General features: G+C 55.7%; 1 protein-coding gene across 1 annotated transcript in view; it reads left to right on the top strand.

The window, feature by feature from the left end:
* Nucleotides 1-21,145, top strand: part of jag1b (jagged canonical Notch ligand 1b) — a 35,784-nt gene extending 14,639 nt beyond the window's left edge. The window contains exons 6-26 of the mRNA XM_035401122.1: nt 2,499-2,629; nt 3,149-3,268; nt 4,558-4,671; nt 4,949-5,062; nt 7,248-7,361; nt 7,570-7,616; nt 8,091-8,264; nt 8,728-8,878; nt 10,622-10,786; nt 12,122-12,235; nt 12,376-12,489; nt 12,596-12,709; nt 13,292-13,408; nt 13,962-13,989; nt 14,625-14,710; nt 15,473-15,586; nt 16,418-16,527; nt 16,620-16,865; nt 17,592-17,723; nt 18,096-18,246; nt 19,437-21,145. Of these exons, the coding sequence (XP_035257013.1) occupies nt 2,499-2,629; nt 3,149-3,268; nt 4,558-4,671; nt 4,949-5,062; nt 7,248-7,361; nt 7,570-7,616; nt 8,091-8,264; nt 8,728-8,878; nt 10,622-10,786; nt 12,122-12,235; nt 12,376-12,489; nt 12,596-12,709; nt 13,292-13,408; nt 13,962-13,989; nt 14,625-14,710; nt 15,473-15,586; nt 16,418-16,527; nt 16,620-16,865; nt 17,592-17,723; nt 18,096-18,246; nt 19,437-19,906 (2,926 nt within the window). The 3' untranslated portion in view covers nt 19,907-21,145. The remainder of the gene's footprint in view (nt 1-2,498; nt 2,630-3,148; nt 3,269-4,557; nt 4,672-4,948; nt 5,063-7,247; nt 7,362-7,569; nt 7,617-8,090; nt 8,265-8,727; nt 8,879-10,621; nt 10,787-12,121; nt 12,236-12,375; nt 12,490-12,595; nt 12,710-13,291; nt 13,409-13,961; nt 13,990-14,624; nt 14,711-15,472; nt 15,587-16,417; nt 16,528-16,619; nt 16,866-17,591; nt 17,724-18,095; nt 18,247-19,436) is intronic.
* Nucleotides 21,146-21,764: the final 619 nt, after the last annotated feature.

Below are 21,764 nucleotides of genomic sequence, written 5' to 3'. Positions count from 1 at the left end.
CAGCCGGGAGGGGCGGACATGCGGATTTTTCAGTCCGTGAAGCGCTGTGTCGGAATGCGTGCTGTGACGGGCAGGGGTCTTATTGTGCTTCTCAAGTGGTGCCAGAGTACGTTTGGAGAGGGGTGGTCGAGCAGTCCGTCTGCGGTGTCTGCGTTAGCACGCTGCAGCTGGGAAAGGCTACGCCCGGCCAGCAGCTTCCCCCGACTCCGTCACCCTGGAGACAGCCGCTCGCCCGTAAAGAGGCAGAAAGAGAGAGAGAGAGAGAGAGAGAGAGACAGACAGAGAGAGAGAGAGAGAGAGAGAGAGAGAGCTGTCGAGACTTTCAAAACTCAGGAGCTGGCTTTGAGATTTCTCGTTTGTTTGGTTGTTTTGCATCGAGAGTACATTTTCACTTTTTTTTCGTTCCCCCACTTTGATTCGCTGACGCCAGAACGCCTCTTTTATCGGGAGACCTCGTTTAACCCTTTTCTACAGGATTAGGGGGGGGGGGGGCAGCCCTTGTTTTTACCAACGACTTCTTGCCGTTGCTCGTTATTGGGGCTGAGCGGGGGGGGGGGGGGCGAGCCGGGGCCTGCGCCGCAGGAAGTCTGTCGTGCTGATTTCTGCGCCACTTCCTTGCCAGAGAGGCTTTTCACCCGGTCATCTTCACGCACTTCACAGTGGTGCGCTGCCGGAGGAGTCGATCCTCAAACAAAAGACCCGTGCGCTTCAGAGTCAAACAAATGAAAAGGGGGGGGGGAATAAAACTCCCTCATCGAAACTCGTTGAATGGCCTTCTTACAAAGATGGTGCGCGCAGTCAAGTGATAACAAATAACAGGAAGTGGAGCGCGTCTATAGCAGGAGTTCAGGGCCTGGTTTCACACGCTCGGTAGTGCCCTAGAGGAAGCCGTGGCGTGTCGCATGTGGGAATAACGAGCGGAGTTCATCCCTGCGCACCCAGGCCCCCTCTCACACGGTGTCCGGACCAATCGGACGCTCTTGTTTGCTTACGGTGCAGCTTTCGCGGCGTGGAGCTGCCTGTCTGCGCAGTCACAGCGCGCACAGTGTTCCGCTGCGCGTTCCCCAGCCTACCGCAGGCGCCTTTTTTTACCTCAGCGTAGCTCAGCGCGTCGGCGCCTCCTGCAGGTGGGGATGGAGTCGCGGAAAAGCCAGCGGATGGCGGTTCTCTCCCAGGCTCAGAGAGCCTCAGTGCCGGACAGGCCGTACACTTTTCTTTTCGCCCTTCCTGCCTTTCCTTCCTCTTTTATGAGCGAGTGCAGACGGAGTCTCCTGTGTCGCCAGGACTCCCCCCCCCCCTCCCCCCCCCCCCCACCAGAGCACTTGCAGACGCAAACTCACCGTCGAGCGCCGTCCACCAGCTCTGCTTTTCTGCTGTTTGAGTAAAGCCCTCAAAGTCAATATTAGCATATTAGGGCTTTCTTCACTGGCTCTATTGGGGAAGGTTATCATTCTGTACACAGCGTTAACTCCTGACCTCAAAAAAGGGTTGCCCCCCCCTCCCCTTTCCCCTGCAGCATTTGCCCCCCCCCCCTCCCCTTCTCCAGCAGTACGTGTTGCTAAGCTGTTCAGCCCCTAGCCAGTCTTTATTGTCTGTCACAGGCCTGCTGTCTCATTGCTGCCCCTTTAAAAGCCCTCCGCTCTCCTGCTGATGCATGGACTGCAGCTCACGCTTCGCAGTTTGAAACTCACATGGTGCTCATCCTGCCGTTTTACTGGTGAAAGTTCACCAGAGGTCGGTGACAAACGCGCGGAATGTGACAGAGCGCCGCAGCGGTTAGGCTCCGCCCCCCGAGCGGCCGCAGCGGATAGGCTCCGCCTAACACTGTCCTCTTCCTCCGCGCCAAGCTGTTTCTGAATCCCGCGTGACGGAGCCCGTGGGAATCGAAGCGCTGCCCAGCCCGCGAAACCGCCGCGGTCTTCTCTCTGCACGCGCCCAGACCGTTCCTACCGTCAGCCGTTGAGAAGGGACCCTGCTGGAATCAGCGCTCTTTTCAAAATATGCTTTCCTTTGTTAACATGAAACTGTTTACATTTTTCTCCTGTGTCGCTGCATTGACTGGAAATAGAATGCAGGGTGTGCTTTGCTCGTGCAGAGTGAGACCAGTAGCGGCAAGCTTTTTAATTAGGGCACAGCATCATTAGGACACATCATCATTAAGTATTCGTAACCGTTGTCCTAGTGGCTGGTAAGGCCCTGTCTTCCGTTTGTCTGTGGCTTGTTTCTGTCTCTCCTCAGTGGCTCGGCAGGGTATATTTCCTGATTTACCGCCTCAATCTGACCCATAGGCCCTTAATGCACTGAACACCCTCATGTTCTCCCCTGAGTGGAAGGCCGTAGGCTCTCTCTGTGGTCGACGGCGCTGCACACACGCTCCGGAGCGGAGAGCTCAGTGAGAACCGGCTGCTGTTGCTGCTGTAGTTGTTGTTGTTGTTGAAGGCGTGTGTGGTCGGGTGGGGCGCGGCGCGGCGGCTCATCCCTGCTCCCCGTTCCTGCAGGTGCCAGTTCGGCTGGCAGGGCCAGTTCTGCGACAAGTGCAGCCCTCACCCGGGCTGCGTGCACGGCACCTGCATCGAGCCCTGGCAGTGCCTCTGCGACACCAACTGGGGCGGGCAGCTCTGCGACAAAGGTACAGCCCCCCTGCCACCCCCGTATCACCCCCCCCCCCCTCTTATTTCTTTCTCATTCTCATTCTCAATGCTCACTGAGTAAACGCTTTACTGAGTAATAATACAGTTGCCATCAATGATGACAATAATGATAATAACGGGAGGGAAATAATTTTATATTAATGTTTTATCATTGATTGTCCATTCTTTTAATCTCTTCTATCCCACTGTCAATAATTCGAACAATGATAGTAAGAGAAGTAGGGTGCCACGGCTAATTGGAGACTCTAAATTTCCCATAGATATGAGTGTGTGAGTGAATGTGTGAGTGCATGGTGTGTGTGTGCCCTGCGATAGATTGGCAGCCTGCCCAGGGTGTACACCTGCCCCTCACCCAGCACCCCCTGTGACCCTGCCCAGGATAAGCGGGCATAGATAACGGATGGATGGATGGATAGTAACAGCAGTAGGGCAATAATAATGGATTTACTCTCTCTCTCTCTGCCCTGCCATGCCCACCTCCGCTCCCCCCCCCCCAGACCTGAACTACTGCGGGACGCGCCAGCCCTGCCAAAACGGGGGCACCTGCGGCAACACGGGGCCCGACAAGTACCACTGCTCCTGCCGGGACGGCTACTCCGGCGTCAACTGCGAGAGGGGTACGTGCCCGCCCCCCGCGAAGCGCCCGGCGGCCCCATTAGTCAGACGCGCTCACGGAACCTGTTACCCCCGCGCGCGCGCGCGTCCCTTCAGGTTTATTAATCACGCAGCGCGCTCAACGCAGTCGAACCTTTCGCTCTGCGCTCCAGCGCTGTGAGCCCTTGCGCTTGTTTACGCTGAATTTGACACGTACCGCTATTGTAACTCCCCGTACCTTTATTTAGGCCACTTTGTGTGTGTACCCTAATAAACGGCGAACGTTGCAAACCCGTGGTTTCGGTGTTTTCTTATCCGTCTGAAAGTACAGTAACGGCCTAGTTGGCCCGGGTCCAAGTGAAAGCACGGCGGCTTTTCTGTTTCGGCGTGAAAGAAAACGAAACGAAACAGAACGTCTGAGGGTGTGAGTTCTGGCTGCGCTCTGAGATGCCTTTAGAGTCCGCTCCCGGGTACAGTGGCGTCCCTGCGGGGCAAACTGGGGAAGGTGTTTTTTTGGGTAGGTGAGGGATGTAAATGGGGATGAGGGGCGGGGCCGAGCTGTGTCAGAGGCTTTGATATGGCTGACTCATGTTGAATCTGTCAGACTGGTCTGCGACGGGTGGGCGGGGCTCGGCTGTTGTTTGACTGTTGTGTGACGGGGACGCCCTTAACTGGAATATGACTTCAGATTTTTAATGGGAGGATTCCATGGCAACGAATGTTTCATTGTGTGCGTTTATTATTATTTAGGTGTGTGTGTGTGTGTGTGTGTGTGTGTGCACGCGTGCATGTGTGTGCGTGCACATGTGCATATGTGTGTGTGTGTGCAGTAGGGTGGGGGAGTAGTGACTGTCATGCTGCACAGGCGAGCTGTACCAATCAAACCCCTCCCCTCCCCCCCTTCCAAATCTCCGATCATTAGTTCATTTGAAGTGAAGATCACACTTCCAAATGCAGGCCGCATACCCCCCTGTCCCACACCGTACCCCCCACCCCCCCCCCCCCCCCCCCACCCCCAACACTGCTTTGGACAGGACTCCCCAGCAGTGGGCTGGAAGTCTCGCTGCATTGGTCAGCTCGGCGCAGCGTGAAAGATGATTTCCTGCCGGTGCCGTCCGGAGCAAGGCTAACGCTAATGAGACCAGGTCTGGGGGCTGCTGCCCTCCTGGATGCACCCAGGGAAGTTTGGGGTGGTCTGGGAGAGTGAGGGGGGGGTATAACGGAGGAGAGACGCCCCCCCTCCCTCCTCCTGCAGTGTGAGAACTTTGTGCTTAAACCTGTGTACCCCCCCCCCCCCCGCCCCCCCCCCCAGCGGAGCGCGCCTGCCTGTCGGACCCCTGTGCTAACGGAGGGACCTGCGCGGAGACCAGCTCCGGGTTCGAGTGCCAGTGTGCGGCGGGATGGAGCGGCCCGTCCTGCCTCACCAGTAAGCGCGGCGCGGCGCGGCGTGGCGTGGCGTCCAAATCACCCCCCCTCCCCTCCCCTCCCCTCCCCTCCTGCCTCACCAGTAAGCGCGGCGCGGCGCGGCGTGGCGTCCAAATCACCCCCCCTCCCCTCCCCTCCCCTCCCCTCCTGCCTCACCAGTAAGCGCGGCGCGGCGCGGCGCGGCGTGGCCTGGGGTCCAAATCACCCCCCCTCCCCTCCCCTCCCCTCCCCTGGTGACAGTCGCCGCGGTAACGCCACGCCCTTCCTTTCCCTCTCAGATGTGGACGACTGCACCCCGAACCCCTGTTCCCACGGCGGCGCCTGCCAGGACCTGGTCAACGGGTTCAAGTGCAGCTGTCCCCCACAGTGGACCGGCAAGACCTGCCTGATCGGTGAGTGTCTGCCTCCCCGCCCCTCCCACCCCCCACCCCCCCATGGTTGCAGACGCGGGGCTTCGCCTATGTGCAGGCAGGGCAGTAACGGTAAAAATAATTATCATTTAATATTCCGTGTGGCAGTATAATGGGTAAGGTACTGGTCTTGTAATCTAAAGGTCATAGGTTCGATTCCCGGGTAGGACACTGCCATTGTACCTGTGAGCAAGGTATTTAACCTGCATTGCTTCAGTATATATCCAACTGTATAAAATGATGCAATGTAAATGCTATGTAAAAAAATAAACTTGAGCCAGTCACTCTGGATAAGAGAGTGTGCTAGAATGCCTGTAATGGGTTTTTCGTGCACCCAAAGCTCTATGTTCAAGGTGTATATAATATATCAGTAATGAAACAAATGGTTCTGTCCTCATGATAATTGAGTCGGACATGCTTGCTGAGCTGGGCGAGCAGCTCCCCTAAAGTAAGGGCAGTACGTCCTCCAGCCACTAGGCGGCAGTCTCTTCGGCTCTTCCTCTGCGCTGGAACGGAAAGCGCGCCGTTCCCCAGGAGCAGCCGGTTCTCCCGGGTTAGAGCCCGTCTGCAGCTGGTGCTCTGAGCACCTGGGCCTTGTGAGAGAGCGTTCAGTTCTGGGGCAGGCTAGTTCAGGAGAGAGCTGGAGGGGGGCGTGGAGGGGGGAGGGTGTGGGGTAGCACTGGGGCAATGTGAGAGAGCGTTTGGTTCTGGGGCAGGCTAGTTCAGGAGAGAGCTCGGGGGGGCGTGGAGGGGGGAGGGTGTGGGGCAGCACCGGGGCGATGTGAGAGAGCGTTTGGTTCTGGGGCAGGCTAGTTCAGGAGAGAGCTCGGGGGGGTGTGGAGGGGGGAGGGTGTGGGGCAGCACCGGGGCGGTGTGAGAGAGCGTTCGGTTCTGGGGCAGGCTAGTTCAGGAGAGAGCTCCGGGGGGCGTGGAGGAGGGAGGGTGAGTGGGGGTAGCTCTGGGGCATTCGGGGCTGGGGCTGCGGTGTAGGGGAACGCTGTTCGGCCTCAGCGAGGGCGAGGGGTGGGGGGGGGGGGGGCGGAGGGTGAGTGGGGGTAGCTCTGGGGCATTCTGGGCTGGGGCTGCGGTGGAGGGGAACGCTGTTCGGCCTCAGCGAGGGCGGGGGTGAGGGGCGGGGGGGCGGGGGGGGGGTCGCTGTGGGAAAGGCAGGGGCTCCTCTCCGCTCCGCTGCCGTGCGGCTGAGCCCCCAAAGCCGGGATGATCTCATGAGGAATGAGCCGGGGGCGTCCCGGGGAGAACGGGCCGGAGCTTCAGAGTCCGTTAGAGACGCGCCACTGAGCCCATTTACCCCTCTGATCCAGCAGAGCCCCCCCTCCCGACTGAGCCCATTTACCCCTCTGATCCAGCAGAGCCCCTCCTCCCGACTGAGCCCATTTACCCCTCTGATCCAGCAGAGCCCCCCCTCCCCACTGAGCCCATTTACCCCTCTGATCCAGCAGAGCCCCCCCTCCCCACTGAGCCCATTTACCCCTCTGATCCAGCAGAGCCCCTCCTCCCAACTGAGCCCATTTACCCCTCTGATCTCGCTCGCTCTCTCTCTCTCTCTCTGTCTCTCTCTCTCCCAAAACCCCTCTGCTCTCGCTCGCTCTCTCTCTCTCTCTCTCTCCCTCTCTCCCTCCCTATCCCCCTCTGCTCGCTCTCTGTCTCTGTCTGTCTCTGTCTCTCCCAAACCCCTCTGCTCTCGCTCGCTCTCTCTCTATCTCACTCTCCCAAAACCCTCTGCTCTCGCTCGCTCTCTCTCTCTCTCTCTCTCTCCCTATCCCCCTCTGCTCTCGCTCGCTCTCTCTCTCTGCCTCTCTCTCACTCTCTCTCACTCTCTCTCTATCTCACTCTCCCAAAACCCTCTGCTCTCGCTCGCTCTCTCTCTCTCTCTCTCTCTCCCTATCCCCCTCTGCTCTCTCTCTCTCTCTCTCTGTCTCTCTAATCTGCCTGTTTTGTGTGTGTGTGTTTGTTGTGAGGTTTTTTTAAACTTCTGTGCATAAATGGCTCCTCTCCATGGCAACCAGCTCGGTTCAGTTTTGAATGTGGAGAGACCCACCGAAGTTCCATCTCAGGGCGACTAAAAAGCATTTCTCGCACTCCCCTTTACGTCACTGTCATTTCTGCGCCCTTCTCCTCAACTGACGTCTCGTGTTTGTTTCTCAAGACGCCAACGAATGCGAGAGCAAGCCCTGCGTGAACTCCAACTCCTGCCGCAACCTGATTGGTGGATACTTCTGCGAGTGCGTAGCAGGCTGGACAGGACAGAACTGTGACACCAGTGAGTGGGCTTCAAATTTAAAAATGTATTTTTAATAGGCTAAAATATTATGTATTCATATTTAATCTTTAAATATTAAAGAGTTTATGGTGATTAGGGAAATCTGATGAAAGCTTAGAGAGTTAGCTCTGTTAGCTAACTGTAAGTCTGGCTTGTGATTAAAAAAAAAAAAAAAACATTTAATCTGCACGCTCTATCTGGTTCACAGATATTAATGACTGTGAGGACCAGTGTCTGAATGGAGGCACCTGCAAGGTAAGACTTCTCTCCACAACTTATTTCTGTACTTTTATATATTTATATAAACTTATATGAAGGACTTTACATCCTCTTTTTTTTTTAGAACCGTCTTTAAAAAACAGCAACTGTTAACACCTCCCTGGTGCTTTCAGACGCTTGAAAAACAGACGTAATGAAGATGTTCCTTGTAAAAGGGGGGTGGGGCAGTGAGAAACTATGGATCAAGCTCTTTGAGCCGAGCAGAGGTGGGGGTGGGGGGTGGGGGCGGGGGGTGGTGGGGAGGGGGGGGAGCGCCCTCCGACTGCAGCAAATAGGATAATCATGGATACGCTTTTATTGCCAGGAAAGTCCGTCTTAATTATCTAGCTTGTGTGATGGTGATTTTTTTGTAATGCTTGTTTGTTTTTTTTTTCCCTCCCTCTCTTCCCCCCCCCTCCCTCCTCCCTCCTCCCTCCTGCCGCTCTTTGGTTGTTGTCCTCTCTCTCTCAGGACCTGGTGAATGGTTACCGCTGCCTCTGCCCGCCCGGCTACACGGGGGAGCGCTGCGAGACGGACATGGACGAGTGCGCCAGCGCCCCCTGTCTGAACGGAGGTCACTGCCGCGACGACGTCGACGGGTTCCAGTGCCTGTGTCCCGCCGGCTTCTCGGGCAACCTGTGCCAGGTGGGCAGCGCCAATGCCCAGCCCCCGCATCACCCCCCAACCCCACCCCACCCTACCCTACCCCCACCAGCCCATTTGTGACATGTTACATTTCCTCCTCCACCCTCCCCCCCCCCCCCACCCCGCCGCCCTCCGCCCCCCGCCCCCTTCCAAATTCCTTCCACACTAAACGCCTGTTGTTCTGCTATTTAAAACCAAGGCTTTGTTCAGCTGGAAGGCCACTTATGAAATATTCATGTTGATTTAACTCCCAAGTCAAGGAGAAGCGGCTATTTATTTCCACTCGTGAGTATTTTTTTCTACGCTGCTTCCTGGTAGTTTCTGTCGGGGTGAGTGGGGGGCATTGGGGGGGTTGGGGTGGATTGTGGGGGGTTCCATGGACTGTCCCAGAGTTGAGAAAGCTGCATGGCGGTCAGTTTCGCGGTCATTGTGCATAATGGCGGCTCTCCTGCCCCCCCCACAGCTGGACATTGATTACTGCGCCCCCGACCCGTGCCAGAATGGAGCACGCTGCTTTAACCTGGCCACCGACTACCTCTGCACCTGCCCCGAGGACTACGAGGGCAAGAACTGCTCGCACCTGAGAGACCACTGCCGCACCACCTCCTGCCAGGGTGAGTCTCTCTCTCTCTCTCTCTCTGTCTCTCTCTATCTCTGTCTCACTGCCGCACCACCTCCTGCCAGGGTGAGTCTCTCTCTCTCTCTGTCTCTCTCTATCTCTCTCTATCTCTCTCTCACTGCCGCACCATCTCCTGCCAGGGTGAGTCTCTCTCTCTCTCTATCTCTCTCTATCTCTCTCTCTCACTGCCGCACCACCTCCTGCCAGGGTGAGCGCACCTGCCTCAACTCTCTCTCTCTCTCTCATTCACCTGCTGACTGACTCGCCCGCTCGCTGGGTGAAGCTGCTAACCGTAGCACTGTAGCACTGTAGTGCTGTAGCGCTGTAGCACCGTAGCGCTGTAGCGCTGTAGCGCTGTAGCACCGTAGCGCTGTAGCGCTGTAGCACTGTAGCACTGTAGCGCTGTAGCACTGTAGCACCGTAGCACCGTAGCGCTGTAGCGCTGTAGCGCTGTAGCACCGTAGCGCCGTAGCGCCGTAGCGCCGTAGCACCGTAGCACTGTAGCACCGTAGCGCCGTAGCACCGTAGCACTGTAGCACTGTAGCGCTGTAGCGCTGTAGCACTGTAGCACTGTAGCACGTTGCGTAATGAAGCGCCTGAATGCAGAGGCTCAGCGCTAACAGAAGCCCTGCAGGTCTCCAGGGCCTTGTTACCGATACTGATACTTGGATACTGTTTCAGGTCTTCAGGCTTCGCTGCCAGATTGTCCTTGACAGGCACCCCCCAAACCCCCCCCCCCACCCCCCCGCGCCCCTCCCACCCCATCTCCTCTGACGAGCGCCCCGCCTACCTAAAATATTTCCCGTAATTCCCGCTGCACCCCATCCTCATCACGCCCCCCTCCCCCTGTCTCTCTCTCTCTGAAACTCTGGCCAAAATTTGGCAAGACACTAACAGCGCCGTGTGTGTTCCTCCTGGCAGTGTCGCCCCCCCCCCCCCCCCCCCCCTCCTCGCCCCCGCCCCCCCACCCCGTGCTCCGTGCTGAGCGAGCAAACTGAGGTCAGACCAACCACAGCGCCGGAGAGAGAGAGAGCGCTTGCCATTTGGCAGGATTTGGAGGTTATTCGGTTTATAAGACAACCTCATCCGCATGACACCCCCCCCCCCCCCCACCCTCCCGGCCCTCCTCGACCCCACACCTTTTACCCATACTAAACAGGAGGAGGAAACCTGAACTGAACCTATTCATGTGGCTTTTGAAAAAAAAAAAAAACCTTAGTATTTTTGTTTCGCATTCTGGTCCTTCTGAATGGGTGTTGCTGGCGGCGCTGTGATGGCCCCGTGCTGGCTCCCAGCTTCGGGAGGGGCCTGTGTCAGGGTGTAGTTTTGCTTGTTTGTTTATTTAGAAACCCCTTAGTCTAGTTGTACTCGTCTTCCTGGGTTCAGCGTGTGCGAGCACAAACTGTTAATGTGCATATTTGGACCAGTTCAAAGCAGAACAGTGCATACAGTGTAGTATCAGACCGTACAATGTGATTGTGAGTGGGAATAATAACACTGCCTAGATAGGATGTTCAACAGAAAAATAAATTAATTAAAGTAAGAATTTTAATGTGGTTTTTTTGAAGGCCGGGGTTTTGTTTCAGCCTGTCTTACTGAGATTGACGTACCTGTTTCTGTTTATCCGTCTGTCTATCTGTCTGTCTGACTGTCTGATTCACTGTCTGACTGTCTGTCCCTCTGTCTGACTGTCTGTCTCTATGTTTCTCTGTCTGTCTGTCTGTCCGTCCCTCCGCAGTCATAGACAGCTGCACCGTGGCCGTGACCTCCAACAGCACCCCGGAGGGGGTGCGCTACATCTCCTCCAACGTGTGCGGCCCCCACGGGCGCTGCAGGAGCCAGGCGGGGGGGCAGTTCACCTGCGAGTGCCAGAACGGCTTCACCGGGACCTACTGCCACGAGAGTGAGTACGGGCGGCCTTCCCTGCCATCCGGCGCCAGGTGTCCGGGGGGGAGGGGGGAGGGGGGTGCTGATAGCTGCCTGTGCCCTTGGGTACCGGGGCCTTCTAGCGTGTCTGTAGGCCGCTGGGGACCCTGACGGCAGTGCAGCGGCCTTGGCGAGCCGTTGTGCGATGGCGGTGGCCCTGACCGCCCGCTCGGCGGCGGGGGGGGGGGGGTTCCACGTGTGTGTCCCGGGCTGGCGAAGGACCCGCCGAACAGCTGGAGGGGCGGGGCTGGCTGCCTTTCGGAGGCGGGGCCGGGGGGAGGAGGGCGGGACCGAACGCAGTCACGGGCACTGTCAGAGCGGAAGGGGGCGGGACACGGGGGGGGGGGGGGGGGGAGGCTGTGGGGTTAGGCCCCGCCCCCTTCGGCTCTGACCGTGCCCGTGACTGCGTTCGGTCCCGCCCTCCTCCCTCGGCCCCGCCCTTTCTGCCGGGCCGGGCCGGGCCGGTGCGAGCGGGGGGCGCTCAGCGCCCGCTGGGGGAGCGCTGCGTGCTTCTGTACGCTAAGCTAAATCGCGCGTCGCAGGCGCCGCGCATGACTGAGATCAAATGAGAGCCAGACGGGGAACGTGAGAAACTCAGCCGAGGCTCACGAGCCCACAGCTGCGTCTGAGCTTAAAGAGCACAGCGCTCACAGCAGGAGACGCACATTCTGCTCCACCACGCCGAACCAGAGACAATGGAGCACAGATCAGGGCTCACGTTGGCTGGCGCGGGTCAGGGGCCACGTTGGCTGGGGTGGGTGAGTGGCCATTTTGGCTGGCACGAGTCAGGGGCCACGTTGGCTGGGGTGGGTCAGGGGCCACGTTGGCTGGGGTGGGTCAGGGGCCACGTTGGCTGGGATGGGTCAGGGCCATCTTGGCTGGGACAGGTCAGGGCCATTTCGGCTGGGACAGGTCAGGGCCATTTCGGCTGGGATGGAACAGGACCCACGTTGGCTGGGATAGGTCAGGGGCCCATGTTCACTGGGATCAGCACCTCGTTCTACGCAGGAGCAGGATCAGCGATGAGCGCTGCTGGAGGGACCGTGTGAGCCCTGCAGTACTGCTGCTGACCCTCGACCCTGCTGACCCTAAACCTGGAATCGCCAGAGGGGCTAAAGTCTGCTTTTTCACTGCACACCTGGTCATCAAAACTGCCTTTGGAAGTGTAACGGTCAGACTGTCTGTCTGACTCCTGAGCCTTGCTCCAGCCCCGAGAGGCTCCCTTCTTCAGGAGCCACCAACAGGATGTTGCCGATGTCCGCGTCTGTGCTGGCTCTCATTCCTGTCTGTCTGTCCGTCCCTCTTCCCGCAGACATCAACGACTGCGAGGGCGGCCCGTGTTGGAACGGCGGGACGTGCATCGACAAAGTCAACGCCTACCAGTGCATCTGCGCCGACGGCTGGGAGGGACCTCGCTGTGAGACGGGTAAGCCCCCAAACCCCCCACCCCCACCCTGCTGAAGCTGCTCTCACCCACAATGCACTGGGCCCATTCGCCACGCGCAGCCCTGTTTGCAGCGCAAACTAACTCCTCCCCTGTCTGGACTCTCGCCCCCCCCCCCCCAGACATCGACGACTGCGGAGCGAACCCGTGCAAGAACCGCGGCGCCTGCCAGGACGTGGTCAACGACTTCTACTGCGAGTGCCGCAACGGCTGGAAGGGGAAGACCTGTCACTCCCGTAAGCCCCGCCCCGCCCCGCCCCGCCCCGCCCCACCCCTCAGCCCGCGCGCCGTTGGCTGGTTTGTGTCCGAGGCTGACCCCCCCACCCCGCTCGTCTGTCTCAGGTGACAGCCAGTGCGACGAGGCCACCTGCAACAACGGCGGGACCTGCTCCGACGAGGGCGACGCCTTCCGCTGCCTGTGCGCGCCGGGCTGGGAGGGCGCCACCTGCAGCATAGGTGAGGTCACGGCGGGCGCCGGCCCGACGCTACGGCTCCGACGTCCACGACGTTTCGTTTACCTCCGGCACTCTCCGACACCGCCAGCCGCTCCTCCCGCTCTCCGCAAGCGGCGACAGCGACCTGCGCGTGGCCCGAACTAAAAAGAGCAGCGATTTTAAAGTCACCGTGACTTTTAATTGCCTATTTTTTTATATTCCGGGCATTACATTACATTACATTACATTACAGGCATTTAGCAGACGCTCTTATCCAGAGCGACTTACACAACTTTTACATAGCATTTACACTGCATGCATTTATACAGCTGGATATATACTGAAGCAATTTCGGTTAAGTACCTTGCTCCAGGGTACAACGGCAGTGTCCTACGGCAGTCGAACCTACGACCTTTCGGTTACAAGCCCAGTTCCTTACTGCGCCACACTCCGTCCTAAGCCAAACAATGAAATGAAAGCGTTGCATGTTGTGTAAATAGCTAACAGGAGGGAGTGGGGTCCCTGAGGGGTCTGGGGTAGTGCGTGTCTGCGGACCTGATGCTGACACCCCCGTGTCCCCGCCCCCCCCCCCCCGCCCCCCCAGCCAAGAACAGCAGCTGCCTGCCAAGCCCCTGCGGGAACGGCGGGACCTGCGTCGTCACGGGAGACGGCTTCGCCTGCGTCTGCAAGGAAGGCTGGGAAGGCAGCACCTGCACCCAGAGTGAGTCCCGCGCGGCCGGCCGATCGGGAGGGGAGGGGAGGGGCAGAGCGGGCGGGCGGTCGGGAGGGGGGAGGGGCCTGCTGCATGTCTGTGGGGTTCCGTTGCCGGACACATTAGAGTATAGCCAGAAAAAGGAAGTATGCCTCCTTGTTTTTCTCCTAATTTCAGTACTCAGTTTCCACGGTGCTTTATTGGCATGTAATTCTTCGCTGTTGCCAAAGCGACGGTAACCGTATCAATAACGCACGTCCAGGCTGACGGTGACACGCAAACTTCCTGTTTCCGGCTTTTCATTTCCCGTCAGCCGCCTCTATAATGAGCTCCCCTTGCGCGCCGCACGTTCTGAAACACGTCCCCCGAGCCTTTCCGATCGGGGAGCCTGGAAGCAATTTGGGCGTGGGGCGGCATCCCGGCCCTCGGCACCGTTAACGAGGCGGGGAGCAGGCGGGCGGCAGAGTCACCGGGCACGTGCAAGCCCGGGCCTGTCGCCGTTTTCACACGCGGCCGCCTCGATGCTCTCTCAACACAAAAAATGTTTTTCCTCTTTTTCCAGATACCAACGACTGCAATCCGCACCCCTGGTGAGTTTCTCCCGAGCTCCTTTCCCGACGCCGGACGCCGAAAACGAAGCCGCGTCCGCACGGTCGCGGTCGCGTTCAAAGAAACGGAGGGGGGTCACGCAGTCGGGTTGCCGAAATCCATTTCCCTTCGAGTGGAATGGAAGCGATTTAGAAACGCTTATTGTCTTGCCAGTTATTGTCCGCTGCACATGAGAAGCCGCTTTGTTGAGGGCTGGTTTGACAGGGATGACGTATTTTTGGCATGCGTTTCTCTATGGATGTTCACCGCAATGAAGTTTGTTAGAATACTTTAAATATGAGAGTCCCGCACAATGTATATGAAATATTTATATTTAATATCCTTTCGCTTGTCCGACCCACCTTTCACAATAGTTGCGCCGAAGTCTTTTTTAATGATTATAATACTTTACCCATTAGAAAATTGTTTTGTATCTGACAGGATTTAGAGTACAATATAATTCATAATGCGTGTGAATCACATGACTTGACACTGCAGCATCACGCGTTTATAATGGGCCCGGTGGTGGTTTTGTCATTTCGCCTATTGTTTTTATAAACGTCCTGTTTGGTGACCTGTGGGTGACCCCTTGGAGAGGCGGGGCCTAACGGTGTTCCTCCCGCCCCCCCCCCCACAGCTACAACAGCGGGACGTGTGTGGACGGGGACAACTGGTACCGCTGCGAGTGCGCCCCCGGATTCGCCGGCCCCGACTGTCGAATAAGTGAGTGCCAGCCGCCCCGGCCCCGCCCCCGACCCCGCCCCTGACCGCGCCCCCCGCCCCGCGCTCACACCCCATTAAAAAATCCTCCGTGTCAGAAGCCCGGCGGCGAGGCTGGGGGGTCCTGGGACGCTGCGCTGACAGGGGCAGATAGGTGGTCTCTCTCCGTCCAATTAGGAGAGCTTTTGACCTCCAGCCAGGGAGATGGATGTCAGCTCCCATTTTCGGCGTTCAGATCCCCAGGGGAGAGTCTGTCAGTCGGCGCAGAGCTAATCGCTCATTGTTGCCAGCGCTGATTAAAGGGATTTGTCGTCCCCCCCCCCACCCACCCTTAAACTCTTTCAGATGGCCACAGGGTTTCCTCTTTGTTTCCTTAATTTATGTTTCGGACCGAAAAGCCGTCTGAAATGTATTATTCCCTCTGAAAGGGATTTTTTTTACCGTGTTTCACCAGCTGGAAACCTTTCCTGAGCAGGACCTGTGAACCCCTGCAGTTGCAGTCGGGGTCGCGGTCCTAAAAGCTCAGACACGACACAGAGCTCCACATTCTCATGTTCTCCAGAGGATTCTCGCTTGGCGCTGCGTGGGCAGACGTTGTTCGGATGTGATGTGAAATGGCACGCCTTTTCTGGTTGGGTCTGCATTCAGCTGTAAACCGTACCGTTTAAAGCGAGAGATGAGAGAGAGAGAGCACCATTCATCCCTCCATTTATAAAGGAGAAAGTCACAGTTGTAACTGGTGGCCAATGTTTTGTTTGTGCGCAGACATCAACGAGTGTCAGTCCTCGCCCTGTGCTGCCGGCTCCACCTGCGTGGACGAGATCAACGGATATCGCTGCCTGTGCCCGCCCGGCCGGGTAGGCCCCAGGTGTCAGGAAGGTGAGATCCTGTCTGCAGTCCATTCAGCCGAGTCTGTGGCTCCCTGCTGACATCACTTCCTCCCTGCTGATATCACATCCTCCCTGCTGACATCACTTCCTCCCTGCTGATATCACATCCTCCCTGTTGACATCACTTCCTCCCTGCTGATATCACTTCCTCCCTGTTGACATCACTCCCTCCCTGTTGACATCACTTCCTCCCTGCTGATATCACTTCCTCCCTGTTGACATCACTTCCTCCCTGCTGATATCACTTCCTCCCTGTTGACATTACTTCCTCCCTGCTGATATTTGACTCCCTTGGCCCCGAGGCCCCCCAGGCCTGCCACAGGGGTCGCACACAGCAGCCATAATCCGTAATCCGTAATCTAAAGGTATTAAAATTGGCCAAGACGAGGATTAAGGCTGCAGCCGTGGCGTGGGAATCCTCGAAGGCCTCCCAAGAGGTGTGGCACAGCCATGCTTTTTGGCGTCTGATGAGCCCATGACTTAACTCGTGGTCAGTTGACCTTTGACCCGGAAGGGCAACGGATTATAAACTTTGTGTGGTCTGCAGCTTTAAAACCTTTTTTTACTGGAGCAAATGCATCACGTTGCACATCATCCCAGTGAGGCAGACATGTATGAGAGTACAGGCCGCAGTGCATTAAAAAGCAACAGGAAAAAAACAGGCAGGGAACCTCATAAATGCGCACCAGATGCCGCAGCTGAATGTAAAAAATGTCGTCACATTAGCTAACCGCCACGCTGCGCCCATGCTGTCGAGCCGCGGCGCGCGAGTCGAACCGTAAAAACCTTTTTGGAAAATCCCCCTGGTCTCGTTCCGCAGCCATGGGAACGCCCTGTTTCGCCAACGGCCGCGTCGCCCCCGAGGGAAGCCAGTGGGACGAGGACTGCAACGCCTGCCGCTGTCGCGGCGGGAAGGCCGCCTGCTCCAAGGTACGGGCGCCCGCCGCTGTCCTCTCCCCCCCCGCCGCTGAGCCGCGTGTCCCGACCGCGCGCGCTAACCTTTTTTTTTTTTGCGGTCGCAGATGCGCTGCGGTCCCAGGCCGTGCCGGGTCCCCGGTAAGGGGCGCGGGGAGTGCCCCGCCGGCCAGGCCTGCGTCCCCGTCGGGGAGGACCGCTGCTTCGTCAAGCCCTGCCCCGGGGCGGGGGAGTGCTGGCCCCCCAGCCCGGCCCCGCCCCCGGCCCCGCCCAAGTGTCGCCTGGCCCCCGGCGTCGCGGAGCGCGACTGCGCCAACGTCGCCTTCGCCTTCAACAAGGAGTCCCTTCCGCAGGTGAGTCGCCGCTCCACCGCCGCAGTGGATTATGGGAACGGCGCCACGCCCCCCTCCTAAAGGCGCGTGGCGACTGAGATCCGCCCTTTGAGCGGAGCTTAGCATCCAGCTCTCTCTCTCTCTCTCTCTCTCTCTCTCTCTCTGTCTCTCTCCCTCTCTCTCTCTCTCCCTCTCCCTCTCTCCCTCTCTCTCTCCCTCTCTCTCTCTGTCTCTCTCTCTCTTTCCCTCTCTCTGTCTCTCTCTCTCTCTCCCTCTCTCTCTCTCTCTCTTTCCCTCTCTCTGTCTCTCTCTCTCCCTCTCTCTCTCTCAAGAGCCTTTCGCCCAACCCTTTCTGTTTTCTTTTAAAGAAAAAAAAAAGAAGAGAAAGAGAGGGAAAGAAAGGCCTCAGCCAGCTCTCTCCCAGGCTCCGTTCTCACAGAGCCTTGGGTGTTCCTCCAAACAAAAGCATTCCAGGCCCGCGAAGCCAGGCATGAGAATAACGAGAACCTGAGCGTGTCACCGAGCCCTGCTGGACTAGAAAACGTCCTCCCTCCATAAATCTCACTTCTCTGCTTTAGCCGAGCCTTCGCCATTTTGGACGTCGGACGAGCGACAAGGCGTCCAGGCCCGCGGTCTCTCTTTCCTGTCGGAGCAGATCGAAGCCAGCAGCTGGCCGCTCAGTGTGGACGATCGGGCAAAGCACCCCCACCAATCGATTTCTGCCATGTGGCGTCGTTGTGATTTCAGGGCCTGACGGTGGAGCAGGTCTGCAGCGAGCTGAGGCGCCTGTACGTGGCGAGGAACCTCTCGGCCGAGCACGCGCTCTCCGTGACCTGCGAGCCTTCGCCGACCGCCGCCGACGAGATCCACGTGGCCCTCGTACGTAACCCGTCCCGCCCGCGGGCGCCCCCCCCCCCCCCCCCCCGAGACGGGGAGCAGACCCGCCTCTGATTGGTGCGGCGCTCGGGCCATGGCCCGAAGCGCCTTTTTGTGGGAATGCTGGGATTTTATGTTTCTTGCGGTAGATTTTTTTGTTTGTTTTTTTTTGTTGTTTTTTTTTCTGTTGTGGTTTTTTTTAAAACTGTGGGCGAGGCTGCAGCCAAATGGATGAATGATGAACACGAGTCACCGCGGTGCCGGGCGTAGCCTGTTGCAGAGTGAATGCACGAGCAACAGCTCAGAAATGTAGCTTTAAAAAAATGCTTCTTTTAGAATAAAAAAAAATTTGATTTAGCTTCTTTTGCATTTCAGTGGGCGGAGGACCAGGTGTTAGGCCAGAGCCCCGTGAAAGAGCTCGCCGACCGGATCGTCGACCTGGTCAGCAAGCGCAGCGGGAACAGCACCGTCATCGCCGCCATCGCCGAAGTCCGGGTGCAGCGGCGGCAAAACCCCGGCAAAGCGGGTGAGGGAAGGTTTTTTAATTTATTATCGATTTTTTTTCAGCGTTTGAGACCAGTGTTATGACTCCCCATTACGCTGAAGCTCTCGGGTGTGTTGAAGGCGTGGCAGCTGCCAGGGCGGAAAGCGGACTGGTTAGCAGCCCGGATTGGCTCAGATCTGAGGGGGTCTTGCTAATGGCCTGTGACTGCCATTCATTTCAGCACCCCCTATACCTCAGCCAATAAGGAAGACTTTATCTCTTAGAGGCAGTTTGGTTGCAGCCAAACATTAATACATAAGATAAAACACTCATAAAACACAATAATTTAAAATATAATTTAAATATAATTTACGATGCCGAACAGCCGTTAAAATATAAAAATATATTTAAGTAACACAATAATCACGGCCACTTAGAAATCCAATACATGAATAAATAAATAAATAAATGCACAAATACCTAAAACATGGCTGTATAGACAGATGCCTGGTAAATGATACATTAATGTTGAGACTGGTGTTAATTGTGTGTGTGTGTGTGTGTGTGTGTGTGCATGCATGTGTGCACACTAGTGGGCGGTTGGTGGGGTCATGTGACTCTTCCTGTGCATTTTCCACATTTTTTCTCTGATCATTTGCTGGCATTACACCTCTCATTATTCAGACATCCACAAGAAAGAGGGAAATTTTCACAAGCCGTGTACATTCTCGATGCATGTGGTACTCAGGCAAACATCTGTCAGTTTGAATTATTGTTTATTCTCAACACATGTTCCACTGCTTTCAAGCCCAGACTGCTATCATCTTTTTGGGACTTTGCTAATACTCAGAACTTGGCAAGAGTGAACTTCTACAATCCAAAACTTTTAAAAACACAAACCCGCTTTAGTCTGAACTATTTCTGCTCTGTCTGTGAACAGCATGAAATTTGCATGGGGATATCGCTGGGGAAATAAACCCAAAGTGTGTGTCTGAACACACTGTACCAGACTGCAGTCTTCCTGGTAAACGCCACTGACTTAGTGTTTGGTCTGTCCAGCTAATGAATTTTCCCACCTCACAATTAGCATGTCAGTTTGAAGCTGTTATCATTTTGAGGCAAAAAGGCAGATAATTGTTCCTCAGTGTCACTTGAAGTGGACCCGGTTCCGATAATTGTGATTGGTTGTGTCAGCGTGGCTCGTTGCTGATTGGCTCCCTCCCTCCCTGCAGACTACCTGGTCCCGCTGCTCAGCTCCGTGTTCATCGTGCTGTGGATCCTGGCGGTGGGCTCCGCCTCCCTGTGGTGCGTGCGGCGGCGGCAGAAGCAGGGCGGCCACGCCAGCGCCGCGGCGACCGTGGCCGACGACAACACCACCAACAACGTGCGCGAGCAGCTCAACCAGATCAAGAACCCCATCGAGAAGCACGCGCTCGTCGCCGCCGCCCCCGCCAAGGACTACGAGGGCAAGAACTCCGTCAACGCCAAAATTAGGACGCACGCCTCCGAGGCGGAGGACGAGGAGGCGGAGAGGCGCCTCCAGAAAGGCCGCTTCGCCAAGCAGCCCGCCTACACCCTGGTGGACAGGGAGGACAAAACGGGGCAGGCCGTGCCGGCCAAACACCAAAACTGGACTAACAAACAGGACAACAGAGACCTGGAAACGTCACAGAGCTTAAACAGGATGGAGTACATCGTATAGCATTCCCCCCCCCCCTCCCCAACACGCCTGTCCTGTCCTATTTGGTCGTATTTTCCGAGGTTATTACTTGCCTTAATATCCCTTTTTTGTTAATTTAAGTTTTGACAAGCTGGCCTTACACTGGCGGTGGTCGTTGCTGTTGGTTGGCTGGCTGGAACACCAAGCGCTGCATTTCACGTCTGTGCAAGGCTAGCATCGGCCGTCGCCCTGTCCTCCGCGTGCGTGAGGTGGCGGCGCTCCGAGAGAACGAGCAAACTGAATCTCGCCTCTCTCCCTTTAAAGTCGTACGCGTTGCCAAGTCAACGTAACGGATCGCATTTGCGTGGTACCCTTGGTAAACTCAAAGCACTTTACAGTTGAAGGGGGAGGAGAATACCTTAGCCACCACCAATGTGTAGCGCCCATCTAAGGTGACGTACGGTAGCCATTTTGTGTCAGACGCTCACCGCACATCAGCTGAGGTGGAGCAGGAGGGAGATACTGCAAGTCTTAAGCATTTTTTAAAAATGAAAACAAAATGGACCATATAGTTTATTATTTTCAGTTCATACGCAGGCTCTTTATGGTTAATGTACAGCTAGTTCTGTTTTAAAGTGTCCTTGCAGCTCCATGCCACAGCAACCATCAAAAAATTTAATTTATTATTTTTTATTTTTATTTCTTTTTGGGTTGGGTTGGGTCAGTGGCAGCAGTTGCTGCCAATATGAAGAATTTAAGTGTCAATCTAGAACATTGTGTAGATATGTACATTTTGTTTTAATTAATCACTGTGTATATTTGATTTATTAACTTAATAATCAAGAGCCTAAAATACCATTCCTTTTTATTTATGTATATTTGTCTAGATTTGAAGGTTTTGATAGCTTTGTAAGCTCACAGATTTGTTATTGATGCAAATATCATTTCATGTTCCAAAATTCCCAAAAGTGTTCTAGAAATAAATTTAATTTTTTAAGCAATAGGACGGGCATTTTCGTGCCTGAAAAAAAACGTTTGTACAATGTCAGGTATTTGAAAGTTACTGCAGCAAACCTTACTCTGCCAGGACCTTTTTTAAATAAGCCCTAAAGGCAGGTTGGAAAAATAAAAAAAAATCAACTTTAGTTGTTAGTGAACGGAGTGGCGTACACTTGCCACAGAAAAAAAAAAACTTTAAGGGAACAAAATCTTTTGTAGCTTCACGACTGCCTGTTTTTAAAAAAAGGTGTAAAAAAAAAGAAAGCAGAGTTTTTAAAGAAAGTGACGGCATCTGTATAGCACACCACTTATAGATTATTTGTTATTACTTTCTGCTTTTAATAGTGTAATATAATAAGCTAGACCATGAATACTTGAAGAGTAGGCGGGCCAACACTGTACTACCAGAATCAGACACACTGCCTTGCTTAAGACCCCCCTGCTTCTGCGACCCAACGTCTTTTAAGAAGGCTCTTAAAAGAATGTTATTTTCACTTTAATAACCCTATCAGACCATGGAGACATTTCATGTCCTTTTTGACTTTAGTGTTATGAACTTGAGAATGAATATTTTCATTTTGAGTTGTCGTTCCTGGCAATTTCTTTTCCTTTTTTTTTTTTTTTTTGGAAAGTCATATTTATTAAATATTTTGTATGAAAAGAGGAACCAGTTTGAAGTGTATTTGTTCATGGAAGGTGGTCCTGATTTTGGTTGGGGGTGGGGGTGGGGGGAAGAAGTACGCCGTGAACAGACAGGCCGCTGACAGGCCAAACTCAGAAGGGGGAAACAGTAGTGACTTTGTCTGATCCAGACTCCTTTGTCCGGCAGAGGTTCATGCAAACATGTGAGAGCGCTTAGAGAAGCGGGTGCGCCGCCTGACCTGCGTGGGAACGGGTGCAC

Source organism: Anguilla anguilla, chromosome 18 (assembly GCF_013347855.1).
Source record: "Anguilla anguilla isolate fAngAng1 chromosome 18, fAngAng1.pri, whole genome shotgun sequence".
Taxonomy (NCBI): domain Eukaryota; kingdom Metazoa; phylum Chordata; class Actinopteri; order Anguilliformes; family Anguillidae; genus Anguilla; species Anguilla anguilla.
This window is presented reverse-complemented; position numbering and strand designations above follow the sequence as displayed.